Consider the following 24,475-nt stretch of genomic DNA (forward strand, 5'->3'; position numbering starts at 1 on the left):
AACTTCTAACAACTATTCTAACAACCATTTATAACTTTTCTAACAACTATTTTTGTTTGATGGAGTATACTTTAACACAAATTTAAAAAAATGATCGCGATGATTTTTCTAAACAATAGTTAATAACAGTTCCGTGTTAATCATGTTTGTTTAAATTGTAAATGTTGTTATAATTTAGAAATTTTTTTTTAATTTTCGCTAGGTTATCTTTTTTAATTCATTTTTACTAATAGTTCTTACATATATGAACAATAATTAGAAAAATACATTATACCTGAATACTTTGACGTGCTATACCATTCACCGTACGGTGGGTTCCATGCATTTTAGATGAAGAGCTAGGGTAAAGATGAGGTAAAAAATTAATACCTGACTCAAATCTCACAAAAGTTGAGAAAACATATACTTCGTGGGGATCCAAAGTGTTTTCTCGATGTAATCTCACTATGATGGGTTACTTCTTTTTTTCATTTTTTTATTTTTATTTATTTCTATGTCGCTTGTCTTGAGTTAAAAATACTTATTAAGCTAGATTTTTTGGTTTTCTAATTTCATGCGTTCAATTTATGATTTATGAGTTGAATATTCAATTTATCACAGCAGCTATAGAATGGAAAATAGTTACGACGGTAATGGAGGCTTAGAGTTAATATTGTTAACAAAGGTGAAAACTTGAAACATCAATTCACAAATAGGAGCCATCATGACATCATGATATCAACTATGGAACTTAACTTGAGTAATATTATGTGTAACTCTCCATCTTACACAATTTGACTAAGTTTAACACATACGCACTGAGCTGGAAACTGTTGTGCTGTCGAGTTGGCGTCAGCATTTTCATGTAAAGGTTACGGGGCGTATTATATTAAATTTACGATTCTGTTCTCTCTCCGCACATTTGAACTACTGTTGCGACAAAAGTTCGTAATACCTTGAGTGAGTTGAGCTTTGGATTTTGATAATAGGATGCATATTGGGTATCTGACGTGACGATGACTCTTGTGAACCATCAAGCTTAAAGATAGCCATTGAACTCTTTTTTCATACTAATTAAATAATCCCGAGGCTATCGTTTTTTTATCCATCCAATTTCGAGTTGGTACACACGGAGGGTAGTTAACCGTAATGTAATCAGCGTCACGTCAAAAAAGCTCTTCAAAGCGAATCTCCACTTCCTTAAATGTTTGCTTCATAAATTAGCCCTCCTGATAAACAGCATCTGTTTTGTATACAAGTGCTTATATGGCCATCATATCGTGAGCGTGTAATAGAGCAAATTTAATACAGATACGCGTATTGCTGAAGGATGCTCTCGAAAATTGGACGAAGCGTTGGGGACTTAATGAAATATTTAAAGGCTATAATTCTTACTTCCTTAGCAACGAGAGGCAGAGCGTATATTCACTCCTGCGTATACGATTTTTTATAATGACTTGATTTTCCTCTCTCTCTGTCTTTCTTCAAGGCTCCTTTCTGATGATCGATGAAGTGAGTCAGTTTTTAGTACGAGCATTATTCTCGAAGTGATACTGGCATTCTGGTTACTAAAAATTTTAGATGTCTACAATATTAGATGTGTATAGTCCGTAACATGATTTAAATTAACATGTTTATTCTATTTTACCTACATATATGAACATACATGTGATGTGTTTGTGTTTTTACGATGCCTAAACAAAAATATCACTGAAAAGGTAGATATATTTCGAAAAGTCTCAATAGATCCCCTAGCAGGCAGGAGATAGCGCTCGAATAAGATAAACATAGAAAAACGTGTAGCTATAAAATTATTAAAAGAAGATGAAGGGCTACGGATCAAAAACATAAAAACAAATAAAGAAGCGTACAATAAGGTTATTTAGTTAACCCGAGAAATTTGTGAGATCATTCTACATACGATAAAAATGACAATGACGATGAAGATAATGATAATAATGATAAAGATAAAAAACATGATAATTAATATAATATAAGAAAGAAAATACAATTGTAAACAACATTAATAATAATAATAAATACTTATAATAAATACAATTGTTTAACTTAAGCAGCTATCAGGTAAAACTTGGGCCACACTTGGGTAGTACTTGAGCAGTGGCGCTTGGGTGGTACTTTAGCGGCACTTATGCAGAATTTTAGCAGCGGCACTTAGGCGGTACTTGAGCGGCACTTGATCAGTCTTTGTCGGCACTTGGGCATAATTTGAGCAGCGGAACTTGCGCGGTACTTTGTCGGCACTTAGGCAGAAGAGACTTCTGGTTTTGACTCGGAATTCTTTTTTATTTATCGATTTTTTTGCCAACGACTTTCTAATGAAATTTTTATTTTGTTCCTGTCGTTTTGACTCATTCTGATTGCTTGTTTCATGTTGTCTCCTAGAAACTAACCTGTTCTTCCTTTGCATTTTTCTCAATCGTTAAATCATCATACTGCCTACTTATAGCTACTCAAACCGCATTTTATTTGTACACATTTCTCAATCTTTCCGTACGATTCATACATTATTACTCTCCAATTTTTTTCCTTTTAACTTGGATCGCATTCTCTAGAAAAACTTCTTGTAACTTACAACTATTTACTTTTTTTTCAACTCTTTGAACTTTTTGCTATTTATTGAAATTCTCTTTTCAAACAACCCTGCAGTTTATGTAGGTATGTAATAATCCTTTTATTAATTTTTATCCACTTTGTTTGATCGTTTAGCCATTTTGCTAACCTTCAAATTGATATCTACTACGCAACTTGCTCCTGGTATCTGTTTTATCGCGCCGCTGGTGGTCATTGCAGATGCTAAGCTACTGTATAACCTTCTATCCTTACTGTCTGTTGACAGTAACATCTCGTCATTTCCTACCTTGCTACTAACTTCTGTGAACCTCTCTAATATTCGGTTTAGCCTTAGAGTCTAATGAGACTTTCTCTGCTTTTTTAACACTCTCTATAATATTTCCTTTTAGTAATCTTAAATCTATCTTATTTTATTCCCAGGCTGTCTTTTACTGCTTCAATTTTTTCAGCACTGATTCTATAACTACCTTGATTTTACCTTTCTGTTTCTAATGACGGTTCATAATGACTTTTTTTTTTTTGATAAATAAATTTTCTTCTATAATCATAACAATAATCAGGGAAAATTACCAAAGTGTTTTTTCATTTAAACATTATTGTTTCTGTGAAGACTGTCAACTTCATACATCAGTTTTTTTTGTTTTTTTTTTTTTATAAATAATTGATTTCATTGTAGCCAAAAATACCGTAAGAATCAAATCACACCGATTGTCTGATTATAGAAAACAATTTTTCGAGAGAGAGTTGAATTAAGTCAATGGATGTAGTTATCATTACGTTTATTTTTCATCCTTTTGTTAAGATTAAGATAGAATCGCATGTTCCATTTAATGTCAGTAATTTAATTCAGTAAGGTTTAAAGAATATTTTTAAATGACTGTTCCTCTGATCTTAAAATGGTTACGAGAAGTTGATCGTCTCCTAAACTCTGTAAAGGTGCGTATGATTAGAAATATAATAGTTAATTAATTATAATAGTAATCATAATTTAAAATAATAATACCATTTTATAATGCTTTAATACTTTTTTACGAAAATAGTAAGTCAAGCTTGTTTGACTAAAAAACACTAAAAAACCTTTTCATTTACTTTTAATAGTTTACATGTCGTACGTTATCTATTACATTCAGTACTAAGCTATCCGGGGCTCAATCCAGACTAACATGGAAAGTAAAAAAACTCCAAAATGAGTTGGAATCAAGAGCAGTTACCTCTAAATTCCAATAAAACCCAGTAAATTGGCTAATGGAATGAAAGATAGAAACACCCCCAATACTTATTTCGTTTACAGTTTTTTTAAGTGTCAGTAAAAAATTTTAATAAGTCATTCAAAAAGCAACATCTCTGCATGGGTCACAAATCAAGCTCAAAATTATGCATCACAACAATTGTGGTTAATTAAATAAACTTTGTTGTAAAAGTGCTTTGCTCGTATTAGTTGCTCATTGTCTACTAATAAGCTTGTAAAAATTTTGTATTAACTCGTTTCGTATATTTGATTCTTTGCTAGTGCTTTGAATTGAATCGAATGTTTTTTTTACAAAATCTTAACCCTAAAATATGTTCTTAAGTCCAATTGATAAAGGGATATTTTGGAAAGTTAATCTAGAGATTCGCAGTAGAAAAAATAAACGTACCATGTTTTAGTAAAATATGAGAGGTACATTCTTAGTGTTAAAACTATATTTCCTGATTTTTTCACGAAAATCCAAAAATCTTAGTGTCAGTTTAGGGTCAAAAATAATTTGCGAGTGTGCTTAAGATAAGGAACTTAAAAAAAATACCGAAATACTTATTTTGTATTGACAAATACAATAGTAATTGAAAAGTTGTACATTAATATTTTTACATTTAAATGTAATTACGAGCAATTTTACATGAGAAATTAGAAAAATTACTAAGTATTAATAATTTAAGGATTATATTTCTTATTTTGAAAGTGAATGTAACTTATAATTTTTGTTATAATTTTTAATTTAAAATATTAATGTACCTTTCGTGATTTAAATGTAGACTTGACTAAGGGCTAACACTATATTTTTTTAAGTTAATAATGTTGTGAAAAAAACATGGTATTTTATATACTAATAAATATTATAGAAGAAAAAAATTGTAAAGGCAGTTATTAATTAGAAACTTATTATTATTTTTATGCAAAACTATTTATATTCGTTATCCTACATTATTTGTGATCACATGTTATAAAACTTTAATGTGTGTTTGTACATTTCAGGAGAAGACAATTTAAGTAAAAAATTGAAAGAACTCGAAATGGAATTATCAAACAGTCAAGCGGAAATAAAATCTTTGTCTGATCAGTTAAAAGCTGCAAGATTTCAAGGACAACAGTATTGCGATATAGCAGAAAGTTCTGAAATGCAGCTTAGAGAATCACTGAATCATTATAACATTAAAACAAAGGAGTTTGAAGATATTTTAAGTAATAATAATAAAGAATTATGTATTCTAAAAGAAAAAAACAAAGAATTAGAAGATAAACTTACCCAAACATCTAGTAATGAGACTACAAATAATTTAAAGTTAGAGCAAAAATTATCTGAAGCAGAAGTAGAACTTGAAGAATTTATTCGAATAAAGAATGAACTAGAGCAACTTAAAACTGAGTTACAAAATGCTTGTACTGCTGCAGCTTGTGCTGAAGAAAAATATGCAAGGGAAATGGTTTTACATTCAAATGATTTACAAGTTCTTACTAAGTTAAAAGAAGAAAATCAAGTTGTCATAAATAAAATATCAAAACTTACCCAACAAAAAGATTTCGCTGAAGAAACTTTGCTTGTTAAAAAATCTTTCTGGCAAGAACAAGAAAAAAGTTTTAAAAATGAAATAAATGAATTGCAGAGCAGAGTAGAAGATTTAAACATGCAAAATGAAATTTTGCATAGTCAAATACAAGAAGTCAGTGAAAAAGCTGTCATCATGTCCAGTCAACAAGATAATATAACTGATCACACTGATGGAAGAGATCCTTCTGAATCGCTAAACCGAAGTTTTAACAATGAGAATACTGGATCAGTGGAACAATTATTATTAATAATAAAGTATTTACGGCGAGAAAAAGATTTGACTGTTGCTAAACTTGATGTTCTAAAGTCAGAGAACATAAGACTTAAGTCTCAAGTTGAGCTTTCAAATAAACGTTTTGAAGAAATGAAAATATCTTTAGATCGTGAACGTGAAAACAATGAAATAGGAGTTCTGACAGTTACAAAACATTCTGAATTATTAAGAAAAGTGGAAACATTAAATGCTATTACGGACTCAAATAGAGTCCTTCGCGAGGAAAGAGATGCTCTCATGGAAAAAGTAAAAGTGATCAGTGGTAAATTAAATGTATTAACGGCTGAAGTAGTCCCGTTGCGTGAAAAAACTTGTAATTTAGAAACAAAAGTTGAAACCTTGCAACAAGAAAATAATAGCTTAAAAAGTGAAGCTACAAGATGGCGCCAAAGAGCGAATGCTTTAGTTGAAAGAGCAAATAAAGCTAGTCCTGAAGATTGGCGTAGACTACAAACTGAAAGAGAAAATTTAAGTAAGCTTCTGACTTCGGAAAGAGAAACTTTTGCTAAGTGTAATGAAGAATTAAATGTTATAAAAAATGAAAAAATAAAATTAGAAGAGCATTTAAAACAAGTGGAAAATCAATTAGTAACAAAAGCAGCTCAAGTAACACAAATGACAGAAGATTCTAAAAAACTGAATCAAGATCTTAATAATTATATCAACGAACTTAATGAAAAAGTAAAGGAAATATCAATTCTTAAAAAAGATTTAGCTACAAAAGATGCGATATTGTCCGACTTGAAAAACAAAGAAATTCAAATACGTAAAATTGCTAAGAAATACAAAACACAATATGAAGAATTGACAAAAACTGTGGAGGAAAATAAAAAAACCACAGAAAATACTCAGTCAATTCAAACGTATAAAAAAAACCCCACAAATGAGGAAGAGCAGACCGGTTTTGATCGAGATGAAACATTAACGATGAAATTAGAAGAATTAAACCAACAAATATTAATCACACAGTCTGAATCTGAGAATCTTAAAAAAGAAATTGAAGTAATTAATAAAACTAGTCTCGAAAAAGAAGAACGTGCAAAGCTTGTTTTAAAAAATGCGCGAACGAAAATAATGCAGCTTACTGAATACAAAAAGCTTTGCGAAAAAGAGATGCTTGAATTAAAGGAAAAACTCGATTTAAGTTCAAATGAGAGTGATTCAAACAAAAACGAATATGAAGCCAGACTTGCTGCATTAAAATCTCAAATGGAAAGTCGCATATCACGTTTAGAACACGAACGTTTAGATCTTCAGACTGAGAAAGAAGCTTTATTGCAACGGAATGTACAACTACAACGGCAATTATCTGGTCAGAATAGCAACAATGCTGGAACAAATGAACCTCCAACTGCTAATATAAAACCTATGTCAGCACGTACAGAAACGCCTTTAGCAAGTATTCGTCCAATGAGTGTCGTCGTTCAATCTCGCACAGCTGCCGTTTTACCTACGACAGCTGGAGCTCCTCTTCTTTTGGCAGCTCAACAGCAACAAATTGTGCATACTACTGAAACGAGCTCTCCTACAAGCTCTCATACAGATTATCAACCAGCCAGTACAAGCAGACAACTTGTCGTTCCACCTCAGCTCAGCGAATCTGCTGAATCTACTCAACGAGAAGAATCAGAAATTATTGAACCGATAAACCCCCAACAGCAGCAACAGCAGTGTCCACAACAAACCATTGCGTTAGTGAGTCCACGAGTAGAACAACAGCAGCAACAATCACTGCAACCAACTTTATCTTCTGATCAACAGCAAACGGTTCCTAGTAGTTCTACGCAACCAGTCAGTACATCACACACTCTAATTGGCAATAAACGAACACGAACATTAGAATCATCTTCAACAGCATTGACTTCAAATGAAAATGTAGATGGTGCAAGGCAAGAACAGTCCTTAAGTCCAAAATGTAAAAGAAGCAGACAACTTGATTTAGCTTCTTCTACACCTGTCAGTGTATCAGACATCGAGTATCAGGTAAGAAACTTCTAGTGATTGCTATTTTTACGTATTTATTTATACAAAATTGTTCAGAAACTTAACGAATTTTTAAGAGCATGTAAGGCTACTTTTGTAACTAAGAGCCCGTACCGTTCTGCATCTTTATTTAATGTTGGATTATCAAGTCAAATAATGACGTGTGTAAATGCTGATCATAAGTACATGATATAAATGTGAGAAGTCAAATTCTTATAGAGAGCCCATTTATCTCAGTTATTATAAGATTGTGTAATAGTTTGTTTGGTTCCTATTTTTCTTCAATAAAATAAGAAAGTCGTTGTAAAAAATTTTATTGTTTAGATCTAGCAGAGCTAAAAAAAATTTAAATTGGTTAATAAAAGGGTGTTAAGCAGCGGTAAAGAAGATGTGGGTGGTCTTTTAAAAATTAGTTGATGAATTGGTGGGACTCAAGAACAAATAAAGTTTATACAAGTAAAGGAGAAAATAGAGGAATTTTTCGTTATTTTGCAGGAAGGGGGAAAGAGAGAGCAAAAAACTTGGCGGGGGGTGCGTGGACAACCCTGCTAAAAAACTATTTATATAATTAGTTTATAGCGTAAAAAACAATGGAGAGTGAGGTTGAACTCATCCTAAAACGATACAACTTTGTAATGTAGGAATATATTCATACCTGCAGACTGCATACATCTTACGCATTTAAATTAAATCATAATTTATTTTGTAATTTATATTAGATGTCGTAACAGCTAGCTTCAGAAAAAGTTAAATTCAAAATCGCATAAAAAAGGAACAAGAGAGGAGTAGGGTGGGAAGCTGGAAAGGATCTAAACCCAGGAAAGGTATTGTTGAAAATCACGTAAAAATAAGCGGATAGCTACGCGATTTATAGAGAAGCTGAAAAATGAAAGTAAAAGGAGCTAGAACTTCCCCTAAATTAAAACCATTGTATTATATATACATATAGTTATTTGTGTAGGTCAATTACCTCCTAAAAAAATTAATTTATTTTCGAAATATTTTTCAGTATCACATAAATCTCTTAATATACTGTCTACTATTTTTGATGCTTTGTTTAAAATCGTTAGTTCCGTATCCAAAATAATCAATAAAACTAAACAAAAAATAATCAAAACAACTTTTCTTAGTTTTTTATTACCTGACCATAAAAGGGCACTCTCTATATTATTGGGATATAAAAAAAGTCTGAAAGTTCTATGACGTGGCATTTTTAGAAGCAAAATTGATGCTATGCCAGTACATGCCATTGACAAAATTTTTTAATTTTAAAATATATATATAGATCTTCCTAAATTATATATTTTTATGGGCGAGGCTTTCTGCGCAGCCCCTCCGCAACCCTCACCACTCCGTCACAACCCCCCACCGCCCAAAATAAGGGAGGATTCAATTATGGTCAATAATATTTTAACACTAGCAAATAATAGCCGAAAATCCACTGAGCCCCCCCCCGGCCCCCTTACAATTTTCAAAGCTCCATACACGACCCCCCGCAGCCCCCCAGCAAATAAGGAGAAATTCCGTTTTCTCCGTTATTTTGACCTATTAAAAATCTCCCTTATTTTTGTAAGCCTCTCCGCCACCCCCATACATTTTCAAGTGCCTTCCCAACACCCCTACACCCCCCCAGGCCACCCCACCATATGGTACCGAACCAGCACCCATATTGCAAAGGTTATAGAGCGATAATTCTATAGATTTGTAGCAGTTCAGTCTATAGTACATCGATAGGCTATTGTAACTATGCCAGTTATCTATTTTTTCTACATGGCCCAGGAGGCAAACAAATCGATTTTATACTTATCATCAACGAGTAGAAAACCCATTGAATAAAGTTATTACTTTATATAAATGCTAATGGTACAAAATCTGAGGAGCGTTGACCTTTTTTTGTTTGTATTATTTCTTTCTAACATTGAGTTTTGAATAAATACGTGTAATCGTATGACATAATATGATCACACATATTTATTAAAACTTAAGTAGTAAAAAAATAACAAAAACCCTAATAGTCATCGCCAGTAGCTCTAAGTAACCCCCAAGAGACAGAACTCCGCGATGCACGATATAAAGGAAAAAAAATAACCATCGATAGATATAGTAATTAAACAAAAGTTAATTTAAATTTCTATGCATTTGCTTATATTTTTTTTTTTTCAACCCATCTACCTTAAACCTATTCCTTTTTGTGTATACAAATTGAAAAATAAATACAGAAAATGTAAAAGTTATTATTTTATACATAACTGTAATTCTCATTAGATAAGATTTTTAGTACAGAATCTTGAAATTTAATTCTTTTTAATTATTTATTTTTAATATGCATACGAAGTAATCATAAAACCAAAGTAAAAATAAACCAATTGTGCTAAAGAGAATAAAGAGAATAATCTAATTTAGGAAAATGTTATAAATAGTTATCCTGAATCAAAGTTTTAACTTCAATGATTTTCAACAACATTGCAACATAATAAAATATTAACGTATCATGTCATATGCTACTACTGAATAATGTTGTTTAAATTAATGAGATAACTTTCAATTCGTTAATCTTTTTTTCTTTTAAAAAAGTGTACTTCCTGCTAATCAAAAATATCTTCCAAAATAACATTTTCCAATTCCAAATTATTTTCACGTTTAATTTGCATAAACATCCCTTCTTTAGTTTTGCATTTTGATAACGACACGTATTGTTGTCTTAGAGAAAATAAGGGCTTTTTTAAGTACATACTGGCTTTATTGAAACTTTGCTTTTGAGATTTGTTAATTGTCAAAGCGAATGCCAAGACTAACGGAAATTGCTTTCTGTAAAGTATGAAAGTTAACGACGAGGTATTACCTGTATTTAAAGTAATTTTCGGTGCATATACTCTATTTCCAAGTATTTCTCCTGTTATAATTTCAGCTTCAATATTACACTTGAATAATTTTCTAATCTTTAACTGTGCATCGTTAACATAGCTATTGCTCCAACTTTTAAATTTAGTTCATGCGGTGACAAACCTTCACAAATATTGTTGAATATTTCAATAGGGAAACATCTTCCGATTTATCGACACCTTTGTACGTGGCATGATCTATGCTATCCTAAGTTGTCGTATTTTTTTTTATTGGATTAAGAATTTTGTTACTTAAAAAAATAGTGTATTCATTATGAGAAGTCAGAATAACACTATTTAAAAAAGATTAATTATTTTTACTTAATATTTTCAAACATACATCATTGACTTTCCATTTTTCAGGAATGATCAGTCATTTTATTTTTCCCTATCCAATTTCTAAAAGTAATTAAGAAAAATGTTTACTAACCAAACGAATGTTGGCAAAACATAAAATATAAAAAGAACTTTGAAAAAATGATGACCTTAAAGAAATAATTTTTGATATAACCACACTACTATTACTATTTTTTATAACAGGAAGTGTTTGATGGAGATCTCGTCCCAAAATAATTAATTTATTTTCAAAATGTATGTATGTATTGCATACATCACGTAAAGTTCTCTCTACTTCTCTACAGCTTTTTTTTGGAATCATAGAAGCCTCATCCCAAATCATCGAATTGATTTCACATAATTTTTTTTCTCGGATTCGAATTCAAAAAATGCAGTCTCAATATTATTTGAATTTGAAGGTGAGCGAAAAGTTCTATGACTGGTCATGCCTTTTAGTAGTAGTACTGACGCAATGCCAGTCAATGCCATTGACAAAATTTTTTTCTTTTGTAATGTGGAGTAATAAATTAATGATTTGTATAAAAAGATTTTTGATGATACTTCAAGACCATCTATAAATTAAATCTTCTTGACATTTTTACATACAATTAAAAAAAATTGTTTTGTTTATTTTTTAGTTAAGCATTCATTGAATCAAACATATTTTTACAGAATGCAACTTCCTCTGCGTCATCATTGTCTTGTGAGTCAATTTTAATCGGTTCAGGTAAATAAAATGATTTACATGATTTATCTTCAAGTTCAAAAATTTTGTTGATGTGCTGAAAAGCACAGTTTTCTTTATTACGAATAAAATCTTCACAAAAATAGTTTTTATACTTATTACAAGTTTTATTACCTTGTATATTCTCTGATAATTGAAACCATGCAAAAAATTGTCTTAATTGATGAGAAAGCATAACAGTACTAGCTTCTTTAAAAATATTATCAATCTTCTCTATTAAATTAAATTAAATTAAATTAAATCATACTCTATTAAACCCATGTCAATTGCAGTATCTTAAAATGTTATATATTTTATATCTTTATGTGTTTTTAAATCTTTAAATGAAGTTACTCCATTTTTTTATTTAATATTAATTTCAAAAAGAATCTTTCATAATCTTTTGGTGATGCTGTATTCAATCTACCTATTGCAATATTTTTCATTTTTCTTGTTCATTCTACGCAAATTTATTATATTATTAGATGTTTTTAAACATGGGCTTTGTTTAGTGTGAGGACCGTGCAGCATGTGTTTAATAACCAATTTTGCAAGTTTTTTATTATTTGAAGGTATTTTAGCTGATATAATTTTATTAATCAGTTCAGGTAAAATTATTTTATTCTTAGGATGAAGTGTTATGAGAAGACAAGCATGTAGTAAACCACGTTTTTAAAATTCTATGGTATTAACATGAGTTATTACTTTCCCAAAGAGATTATTTGTGTCATGTCATTCAAAATTGGATGTAACTTTATATAAAATAATGTAATAGTAATGTTAGAAATATCATTCGGAGAATAATTTTTTGGAATTTGGATATAATAAATTTAATTTCTTTCCATTTTCGATTGCATATAATTTTTATGAACAAGTCTGGTCTACCATATTTTCTCATAACGGCCATTGCATTTTGGTAATGCTGTTGCATGTACCTGGTACTCCAAAAATATATTGGAAGTAAGATCAAAATATTACCAATTTTCTCTTTTTTTTCGAATAATGCACTCCACTAACATAGGACCACAGAAAAAATGTTAGGGTACCAATAAGTAAATACATGTATCTTATGTATGTTGAGGGGCTGAATCAAGATTTGGGGTCTAACTCCACCACGTCATAATTTTATCCTAACTTTAGAAAACACAAAAAATGATCAGAAAATCGCTTATTTCAAGCTTTCAATGCAAAGTAACACCACGAGGATTTTAAAATTTATAATAATACTAGTTGAAGTACGAGTACCTAAAATAACGTCAAAATTACATATGCAACGTTGTAAAAAAATTTATAACCTCAAGAAACCAAAAAATCCTTACTGATAAGAATAAACTTCTAAGATTGATTTGTAATTGTGGATTAAACAGTCTGAGATGTCGTTTTCTACTTATCTTTACATTGAAAATGGAAATTTGTATTAAACATGGCTCTATTTCATCATAATTTTAACTTAACCTCAAAAAACACTAAAAATGATCATGAATATCACCAAATCTAAGCTTTGAACACATAGTAACACACCACGATGGTTTTAAAATTTATCATAATACTTGGTATAGTTCAAGTACCAAAAATAACGTCCAAGATACATGTGTGACATTGTCAAAAAATCTATGATTTAAAAAAACTAAAAAACCCTTACTAAAAAAAAAATAAAAAAAAAAAAATTTTGTTTGTAACCGTGAATTGAAGTATATTAGATGCTGTTTTTTATGTTTTTTAGAGTTTTAAATTAGAGCCGTGTCTTTGAATTGCATTATTACGTTTCTAATTTTCTTCATTACGAAAAAAAAATTAATTGGAAAATGGCGTCATACAGGCCTTTGGGACAAGGATATAGACTAACAGATATTCTATTTCTTGGAATATGTACTATAGTAATTGACAATACACAATTTACGATCCAAAAGGAATATCTATTGAGATATAATGAATTTTTAAGAGTATGAAAATTAAATTCCTCAATAAAAGGAAACAATTCTTGCTAGCAGTTTTAAAGAGAGTCGGTCTCTTAAGTAGTCTCAAACATATTGCTTAGTACTAAAGAGAAATTTACATTCTAAATGTCTTAATTTGAATATAACTAAATCCATTTTTTTTAAAGGCGACTAATTAACATGATAGCTTTCGAAGATACTAGTGTATAGAAAAATGGTTTAGTAAAATATAATAAAAATTATTCATAGTCCAACAATAGTCGGCTTATATTTTTTCATCCTGAACACCTTGATATCTCTTTTCAAAGCTTTTTAGATCCTGATAAAAACTTTTTCCCTGCTCTTCGCTAAAATCACCTAAGTTTTTAGGAAAATGTTCTAAATGAGAGTCCAAGAAGTGTATACTCAAACTCATGAAGCAACCTAATTTATGAAAACTGTCGATCAGCTTCTGAACGATAATTTTATACTCTAAATCTTTTCTGTTACCTAAAAATCCATGGGTAACGTCTCTAAAATTTTTCCATGGCACTTTTTCGTTTTTGGTCATTTTATTTTCAAAATCTCCATCGATTAATAAAGCTCTGATTTGTGGACCATTAAAAACACCTTCACTGATTTTGGCTTCTGACAATCAAGAAAATTAAATTGTATGTATTCAAAAGCCTTACAATTTCTTCTTTTCATTGCTTTTACAAACTGTTTGATAAATCCTAGTTTTATAGGCAAAGGTGGTGGTAGGACTTTTTTAATAGGTACTAAAGAAGATTTTAAAATATTTTTTTGACCTGGTGTCATATATTCTCTGGTTGGCGATTTATTCTCAACATAATGTTGATCCCAATCTCGGCTGTCCGATTCACATAAAAAACAAGGGAGCTTAGTAAATCCACTTGGTTGTCCAAGTAAAAATATTAAAATTTTTAGATTACCACACAGTTGCCAATTATGCTCATTATATTTGAATTTTTCTAAAATTAAATGCAGATTTTCGTACTTTTCTTGCAATAATACAGAATGAGCAACTGGTATTGGGGCATAAACATTACTGTTGTGTAAGAGAAAACCTTTCAGACTTCTTGTTATAAAGTCTAAAAAAAGATGCCACTCATTTGAATCGTAGATAATCCAGTCAAATTCGTTAATTAGACTGGTCACATCTGTACAGTACACTAAACTTTTTTCTTTTACGGAAAACTGTCTAAATTGACTCTCTCTGTTGCGGTAAAAACTAACCTTAGTTTTTGACGACAGACAACGTTTTTCTTACAATCTAGAGGCTAACAATTCAGTATTTCCTTGGGATAGTCCTAGATCTCTAAATAAGTTACTGAGTTCATCTTGATGAAATATTTTGTTTTTTACAAGATTTTTATCTAAATATTCACATTTACTTATGAATTCTTTTTGAGCCTCTGACATAATGTTCAATTCATCTCATTAGCATGTAAACTTTATAAATTAATATTATAATTGACACACATAAATATTACCTTCTTCCGACACTTGCATTTTGAAGTCGTAGTTCTCAGAGTAATTAGACTTTGACGAGCTCAAGTAAGATGAATCTTTAGTAATCTTTTCAGGGTAAGTAATTAAATCACACTTAGGATATATTATCGTATTTTTGTTCTTAGAATTGAAACCTTTAGTGTTACATAAACGAAAAAAACAGTCTGTGTCATGATTTTCAGACTGTCTCAAGAGTGTAAGATTTGAAAAACGTTTTGCTTTTTCGTTTCCTTTTTTAAAAGTAGAGATGGATGCAAAAAGTTTAATACAAATGACACGGGGAATCCAATCATTACTGATTTCTAGTTATATACCAAAACAGAATTTATACATTTTTCTACATGTATCGGTCACATTTTTTCTAGTTTTACTTGGTAAATATTGTCCACAAGCGATATTAAATGTGTCTCTACTGTGACACACGGACATTTTAAAGAGGCTCATACTTACAGAAAATGTTTTTAAGCAGTAAGAAATTAATGATAAAAAGAGTAACAGCATAAATGAACTTTTATCTATAAGTCAATAAAGATTAAATACAGCTATATACAGTAACTTTAATCACACATAACCCAAAGTACATGAATAATACCTATAAATACTAACAAGTACAGTTAAATATATTATAATAAATCCATATAAGGAATTATGTAGACACGTAGGCTTACTTTTTTAGTGGCTTGTTGGTAAGATGGACCGCTTTATTTCAATCAGAAACTTAGAATTCACTTTACTCGCGTGGTGTCAGTTAAAGTAAATGGTTGTTGATAAAAAAAAACATTTCTTTTATTCCACTTCATGTCTTTTATTTTTTATTTATCTACACTTTTTTGTGTAATATTTATAAAACAAATAAACATTTAAAAATATTGGCAAGAGTTAAATAAAAAAATTTTTGTTTTATCAACAACCATGCGCCTTAACTGACACCACGCTAGTAAAATAAAATTTAAGTACAAGGTATTCTATGCTTCTTCTGTGAATGGGGAAGTTGTGCACGTGATGAATTCTAGTTTAAAATAGAACGTCTATGTAATATACGTCGCATTTGGTACCACCACTATAAAACAAATGCCTACTGCTTTAAGGTTACGGTAAATACATAATGTAACAGAGACCGCTTGAATCAACTAGTTCTAAATGCTTAAACATATTTTTCTACTTTAGAATAAATTTTTGTGTTTTTAGAGGTTTAAAAAGATAATTCACTGGACTATGAATAATTTTCATTATATTTTACTAAACCATTTCTCGATACACTAGAATCTTCGAAAACTATTATGTTAATAAGTCGCATTCTTTTTAAATGGATTTAGTTATATTCAAACTTAAACATTTGGAATGTAAATTTTTCTTTGGTACTAAGCAATATGTTTGAGACTACTTTAGAGACTGACTCTTTTTACATGGCTCTAATTTAAAACTCTAAAAAATATAGAAAACAGCATCTAATATACTTCAATACACAGTTACAAACGAAATTTATTTATTTTTTTTTTTTTTTAGTCAGGATTTTTTGGTTTTTTTACACTAAAGATTTTTTGACAATGTCACACATGTATCTTGGACTTTATTTTTGGTACTTGAACTATACCTAGTATTATTATAAATTTTAAAATCATCGTGGTGTGTTACTTTGTGTTCAAAGCTTAGATTTGGTGATATTCATGATCATTTTTAGTGTTTTTTGAGGTTAGGTTAAAATTATGATGAAATAGAGCCATGTATAATACAAATTCCCATTTTCAATGTAAAGATAAGTAGAAAACGACATCTCATACTGTTGAATCCACAATTACAAATCAATCTTAGAAGTTTATTCTTATCAGTAAGGATTTTTTGGTTTCTTGAGGTTATAAATTTTTTTACAATGTTGCATATGTAATTTTGACGTTATTTTAGGTACTCGTACTGCAACTAGTATTATTATAAATTTTAAAATCCTTGTGGTGTTACTTTGCATTGAAAGCTTGAAATAAGCGATTTACTGATCATTTCTTGTGTTTTCTAAAGTTAGGATAAAATCATGACGTGGTGGAGTGAGACCCGAAATCTTGATTCAGCCCGTTAACGTACATAAGATACATGTATTTACTTATTGGTACCCTGACATTTTTTTTGTGGTTCTGTGTAATTCTCCAAAGCATTTAATTTTTTTATTGTTTCTGCTTATTATTCAAACAATTTAAACAGTTGCATTCAATCATTATGTAAGAATGTATAAAAAATTGTTGTGTCAATCTTTTTGCATACAGCAAAGGACTCAAATTTAGTTCTTTAGGTCTACATGATAATCAATATGAATAATACTGTAGAAGAGTGAACTTAATATTTTTGTTTAAGAAATTTTTTGGATGATGAGTGTTTAACCCTAAATCTTATAAAGAATACATTCAAGGAAATACCATAACATTAACAAAATGCGACAATTTATTTAAATACATTTCTTTTGAAAAATTGTCTAGTAACTTATTAGGATATATGTATAGATTAATATTTTACATCAATTAATATGTATCTGATTGATCGTCATATATATATATATATATATATATATATATATATATATATTTATTCATCGAATGTATATATATATGTACAACTGACTATGTTTTAAGGCTTTGCTACGATCTGATTTGAAAGTATTAAAGATCACTAGACAAATTTTGACTTGAATTTTAATATTATACATAGACTATCCTTTTTTTTTAGCTTGTTAACATCTTATAAGAGTTCTAAAATTTTTATTATAAACTAAAGGTCTTCTTAAAGTTTTGCCATTCTCACTAAAGAGACTCAGACAAATTTTTCCATCATGACATTAAGTCTATCTTTTTTTTCTTTTTTCCAAAACATTGCTGAACAGTCATGACATTAAAAACTCATTTTACTGTAGTATGTAGGTCCTAACACTAATATTATATTCTTTGTGCTATTAATACTAAATTTTTTTCATTACCAATTCCATTTTCTGAAAAATTTTTTTGGAACATCGTTTTTTTATCTTTTTTGATAATTATTTATTAAATTTCCTAATTTTTATTTTGAATATATTAATTTTCATAAGAAATTATACTATACGATCCTGAATCTTTGTATCCAAAAAAATTTATGGATATTTTTAAATTACTAGAATAATTTCCAAAACTTAAAATTTTATTTGATTTTTCAAACACAATTTTTACATATTAATTTAATATTTCAACAAAACTTTAGATTTCAATGAAAGTCCCATGAGTTCCTTCTTTTAGCATTGACTCATTTAAGTCGTTTGTATTTTTTACATTAATGTAATAACTATTGCAAACAAGAAAATTTTGATAATAATCCCATTTATTATTAACATTATTGTTTAGTTAATTATAAATATAATTATTTTACAATGTGTCACTAAATTTATGTGCAAGTAAACAATTTTTACCTGTTATATTGTATAATAATTGTTTTAATAAATAAAAAAATTTATTTAGCTCTTAACATTTGCGCATTGCTCTAAAATTTTATCTAATAAAAGGTTAGTGCATTAAATACAATGTTTTTGAACTTGTTCTTGAACTATGATCTGGTAATAAAGAGTCAGCGCACTAAGTCCGCAGGGAAATGAAAAACGTATAGTTGTATGATTTTGAATCTGTTTAGCTTACCCTAAGTAAATTTTTCTTTTTTCACCAATTTAGTTTAACCAAATTGAAATAGGTTGATTTGCCTCTAAATGAATAAGTGGCAACATTCCGCCATGACCAACATTTTTGTTTGAATCGTAGGACATTTGAAATTTGGTCAAAACTCTTGCTAGTAGATTAAAAATAAATGTTATTATGGCATGAATGTAACATACAACGTATTTAATTTATAATGCATGTGCGAGGATATGGCAAAAAAGCTACTTTTTTCCTAGTCGGTGCTTTGAAACATGAAATCGAGATTGGAACTGAATACAAAAGTAACAGTTTGACTATATTTTTATATGTATCTCTTCGAGAAGCCAATATATAAGCTTGAAAATTTTTTCCATGATAGTTTTATACTTTTTACACAAGTTCACGCAATGTAAACATTGAATTTCAGTTTCTTGTAGTAGCATTAGCTTAGGATACAAATTTGACCACTTATTGCAAAATGACACACACACATACTCACACACATCTTTATATCGTTTATAGAAAGTGACTTATGCAGACTTCACGTGCTTCCAACATATGTATCAGTAACATGGTGGAATTATGCGGACGTCCAAATAATTCCTTTTTTATCCTTATAATTACCCTCCCATATATATAAGTGTCCGCATAAATAACCTTTGCATAAACACTTATACACATTAATAAATATATATTATTATACAATCAATTAGTTAATTATTTATATAATTAATTAGTTAATTATTTACATAATTATATATATAAGTAGGGCTTTGCCCCCCATAAGAAATGAATATACAAATGGATAAGATTTGAGACAATAATAAAGATAATTTTAGTGAAGGTTTTATCGATGAAAAACATAATCGTGATCTTTATCGGTTTAACTGATTGGAAGATAAGTCTTGTGAATTAGTCAGTTTACCGATTCCTGTAAATATTTCATCCGAGGAAAATGATAATTTTAATGAAATTGCATTTTGTACAAAAATGACTAAATATATTAACGGTAACTTGCATCAAGATGAAAAAAAATTTTCAGAAATTACATGTAAAAAAATAGAATTATCTTTTTATGGTCTTCGTGGTTGTGATTTATCAAATAATGATGAATAATCATGAAAAATGCTGATACTTAGAGTAAATGCATTTCAAACAGAACAAAGGGTAATAAACATTTATTTTCATTACTCAAAGTTATCTTTGGAATAAAAACTTGTTTTTTAATGTTTTTACCATTTATAAATGTAGTTGTATTGCTGTATTGAAATAATTTTGTAATTTGTGATTTTGTGCCATTACATAAACCGTTAGCAGATCTTAAATTATTGATCAGCAATAAGATCGCTTCATAAGGTGCTCATAAGGTGGCAAATTTTTAAGAATATTATTTAAAACTTCAACTTAAACATTTATATAAATATCGTCAGACTTATCAACTTCTTTTTAAGTTCAATGATCTATGCTATGGTTAATGTTAATTACTCCTAGGAAATAATTTAGAATATTGTTGTTTAAAAATTAAGTGTACTCGTTATGGAAAGGAAGAAGGAGATTATCTATTAAGCCATTTATATTGTAAATAAAAAAAATTGGCTAGTATCCATCATCAGTTTTTAATTGTTTATAAATTTCGAATGATTTTATTTGTCCTTCTTCGAGTTACAACGAAAATTTAAAAAATATTAAGTTATTACAGCAAATATTATTACCTTATTTTATTGTATAAAAAATATGACCAGAAATAAAACCATTTATTACTTTCAGATATAATCATACTCCAAATATTCTTTTTTAAAAATGTCAGAATTTGACGGGAATCACCTCCAAAAATTATTAATTTGTTTTTAAAATGTTTGTATGTGTTACATAAATTACGCTAAGCTCTGTCAACTATCTCTAATGCTTTTTTTTGGAATCATTGAAGCTTTATCCTAAGTTACTAAATCTACTTCTTTTAATTTTTTTGTTCCAATTTTAATTCGAAAGATAAACGGTCAACATTATTCAAATCTAATGGTGAAAGAAAAGTTCTGTGACTTGTCAATCCCTCAGGAAGTAATATTGAGGTGACACGAGTCCATGCCATCGTTCAAATTTATTCAACAAAAGAAATAATGCAACATTTAAAGCTTTTTTATTGGAATGTTTTACCTCAACCACGAAGACCATAAAAAGATAATTCTATTTTTTTTACACATAATTTTTAGAAATTTTTTCTTATCTTGATTCAAATTACCGTTAATTCATTTAGTCATTTTTATACAAAATGAAATTTCATTGAAATTATCATTTTCCTCCGATGAAATATTTACAGAAATCGGTGAACTGACCAATTTGCAAGACTTATCTTCCAATCAGTTAAACTGATAAAGAGCACGATTATGTTTATCATCGATAAAACCTTCACTAAAATTATCTTTATTATTGTCTCAAATCTTATCCATTTGTATATTCATTTTTTATGGGGGGCAAAGCCCTACTTATAAATATAATTATATAAATAATTAACTAATTAATTATATAAATAATTAACTAATTGATTATATAATAATATATATTTATTAATATGTATAAATGTTTATGCAAAGGTTATTTATGCGGACACTTACATATATGGGAGGGTAATTATAAGGATAAAAAAGGAATTATTTGGATGTCCGCATAATTCCACCATGTTACTGATACATATGTTGGAAGCACGTGGAATCTGCATAAGTCACTTTCTATAAACATGTGTGTGAGTATGTGTGTGTGTGTCTGTGGGCGCGCGCGTTTAATTTAACGCCAATAAAAAAAATTAAGTTAAACTAAAATGATAACACTAAATTATTTGCATTTGGTAAATTTACGATTAATTTGATGTATCTTTAGTTACAGAATAAAATAATTCATTTTAACTTTTTTGTACAAAACATTAATTGATAACTTTATTTTTCGAGGTAAGAAATTTATATGAATGGCTAGGTCCGGCATTGTAATTATAATGCTTTCTATTGAAACAACTAGTTATAAAACCATTTCCCTTTGAATTTAAGAAATATTGAAAGCGTATTTTACGATATGAAATTGAGAACGAAAGATGACGTGAAGTCCATTTAATGAATTGGGATGCGGTTTGCATTATTCTAAACAAATCCTTAGTAATAGTAGACGAGCCTTTGCTTGATCTACATATGATCTACGTAGTACAAACACACATTTTAATAGCAAATTAATTGTTTCAGCAGAAAATATTTCTCGTTTCCCGGGAGTGGTGCTTTGCGCTCTAGGGTGGGAACGAATTTCGGGCCCAGCAGAGCCAGAATGTTTCTTCCATCTTGTGGGTGGAAAGTGTGCCTGAGGGCGCAAAGCAGTGTGCCCGAGGGACAAAATATACTATTGTCTGATTTTCCTTATCATAGTAAACGGTTACAGAAGTATGGTAAAATCACACATACACTTATCACAAGTACGCTTCCAAATACACAACGCACATCAAACTTACACATCTACACACACATACAATAACACCAAACTTAAACTTCTTTAACTTTATTCCGGTGCAAGCCAAGATTCGAGCTTCGCCCAGATGCGTAAGTGCCCCTCCTCTCATCCCTTGAGAGCGAGCTGGCCTCCGAAATTCTCCGTTATTTTCCTTCTTCCATCTTCTCTTATGACCTTTTGTTGTCTAGGGAAGTGGTACTCACGGACCTGTCCCATGCAGGGAGGTTAGTTTTCAGTCGGTCGATACACCGGGTGAGTCCGACACTACCGCTGGATTAGCTAAAGTGTCTATGAAGATTTTCCAACTAATTTTTGTACATTGTTATTAAAGATTAGAGAAGAAAAAAATAAAACATCTGAAAGCTTAGGCATTAGGAAACTATTAAATATATTTGTTTAGTAGAAAAGTCGTAACGACTACTTATTGTGTGTGTATGTGTATATATATATATATATATATATATATATATATATATATATATAATATTTGGGTTTTGTATTGTGATAGCGCTACAAGGAATTGTGTGTGGATAAATAAAAGTTTATTTTAAATATGAAAAAACGCTGTCAAAACTTTGTCCTTGTAATTTTTTCTGCTCAAATATTCTTAAACAGTTTTTTGTGATTTGCAATTGCACAAACTACCAAATTTACTTAAATTTGTTTTTAACATTCATGGGGTTAGAGATATAAACAAGATGCAAATATTACTGTTAGTAATATTATGACCTTTATAAGTAGCACAATGTATAGTATAGTAAGTTGATGTATTACAGTTAAGTTAATTTCAAGTCTCATTATTTAGGGCACAAGTATATATATATATATATATATATATATATATATATATATATATATATGTACATAAGTTGAAGATTATAACTATTAAATACAAAATGTTGGATGGAAAGACAGTTTCAATCGAAACGTGAGTGAAAAATATTAATTTTGAGTGAATTTTTAGTAAGAAAATCTTGAAACCAGCTCGCTAACAAACAACATTAATTTGAAAATTTATTTTTATTTTTCTGTTAAAAGTTGGGTACAGCGAAGTCAAATTTTGTTGTGGTTGTGTAGTCGTACTGCCAGCGACCTCAACGTTTAGTATTATTTTATCAAATTTTTTAGTATTATTTTAGAAACTTTAACATTATTTGTAATGATAACATATCATATAAAACCTGTGTATAAAATTTATGCTTCAAAACAAAAAACACTTTTTTTTTAAACAATGAATACAGTAAACTAACTCTAAATATTTGTTATAAAAAGTTTCTTATCATTATTTATTACTGTAAAGTTGATACGTTTGGCTTACTGACAGTGGAATAAAAATGGAGTTGTAGTAAATTCAACAAAAAACCAAGTCTACAAAAATAAGGGAGCAAACAAGCAAATTTTTGTTTCTTTTCTGAAGGGCTCTGAAAGAATTATATTCTCTTATATAGTTGTACAGAAGTGAATCATCATACTCTTTCTTTTTACTCCGTTTGGGCTCCTCAGCTCTTCTTCAAATAATTTAGTTTTTTTAAAGTTTTTCAGTGAGTTTCTTACCCATTACAATTGGGTCATTTCTCCTTCTTGCTTTTCTTCGTAGAATTATGTTATTTAAGTATTAGTTAAAAAACAAATCGGTGATAATTCTTAGTTTTAAAATCTAATTTTTCAAGAAGAAAAAAAATTATTCATTTTATAATATATTCCTACAAATTTCCTTACTATCCATGAGAAATTGATGTAGTGTATTGATTTTATTTATCTTGAGTTTTCAAAATTCAACTAAGACTCGTTTATGGAAAGTAAAGGACTAAATTTATCCTTAGTACAATGTATTTCCTTTTTTTTTTTTTTAATTATAAATTTAAAAAATTAAATATCTGTAATCCAAAAAAGAAACATAGTATTGAAAAATTCCTTAAGTAACTTCGATAAAAATTTGATTAGAGAAACTATTTACATACGATTTCAACAGTGCGAGTCGAAGAAAGTATCATGTTACTGAAAATCGTATAATTAATAACCATAAGAAATACAGATGGTAAATGTCAAAATATAAGGACTTGAATCGAGGAACTCATAATCTAAATATAAGTAGTGGAAATATTTAGATGTTAATACTAACAAATGTCATTTAGTTTAAGAAAAAACTTTCGAAGTTTTTTTATATGTTGATGTTTACAATACAGTTGAAAGGAGCCCAAAAACTACGATGCAGATAAATTTATATCTTAAAATTTAAAAAATTAGCAATAATGACAAGAAAATTTTTATTCCCAGAAAAGAATAAAATATTTTATTTTATTTCAAAAAGTTATTAATCAG

At 29.2% G+C, this 24,475-nt stretch overlaps 1 protein-coding gene across 2 annotated transcripts in view; it reads left to right on the forward strand.

Moving 5' to 3' along the window:
- The window catches only part of Mgtor (nuclear basket protein megator), a 447,637-nt gene that overhangs the window by 294,143 nt on the left and 129,019 nt on the right, over positions 1-24,475 (forward strand). For both annotated transcript variants that reach the window (XM_014352167.2, XM_089595083.1), the window contains exon 8: positions 4,805-7,635. In XM_014352167.2, coding sequence (XP_014207653.2) covers positions 4,805-7,635 — 2,831 coding nt within the window. The remainder of the gene's footprint in view (positions 1-4,804; positions 7,636-24,475) is intronic.

This window comes from Copidosoma floridanum, unplaced genomic scaffold, assembly GCF_036245765.1.
Source record: "Copidosoma floridanum isolate Cflo_tuat_1 unplaced genomic scaffold, Cflo_Japanese_pri ptg000024l, whole genome shotgun sequence".
NCBI classification, from domain to species: domain Eukaryota; kingdom Metazoa; phylum Arthropoda; class Insecta; order Hymenoptera; family Encyrtidae; genus Copidosoma; species Copidosoma floridanum.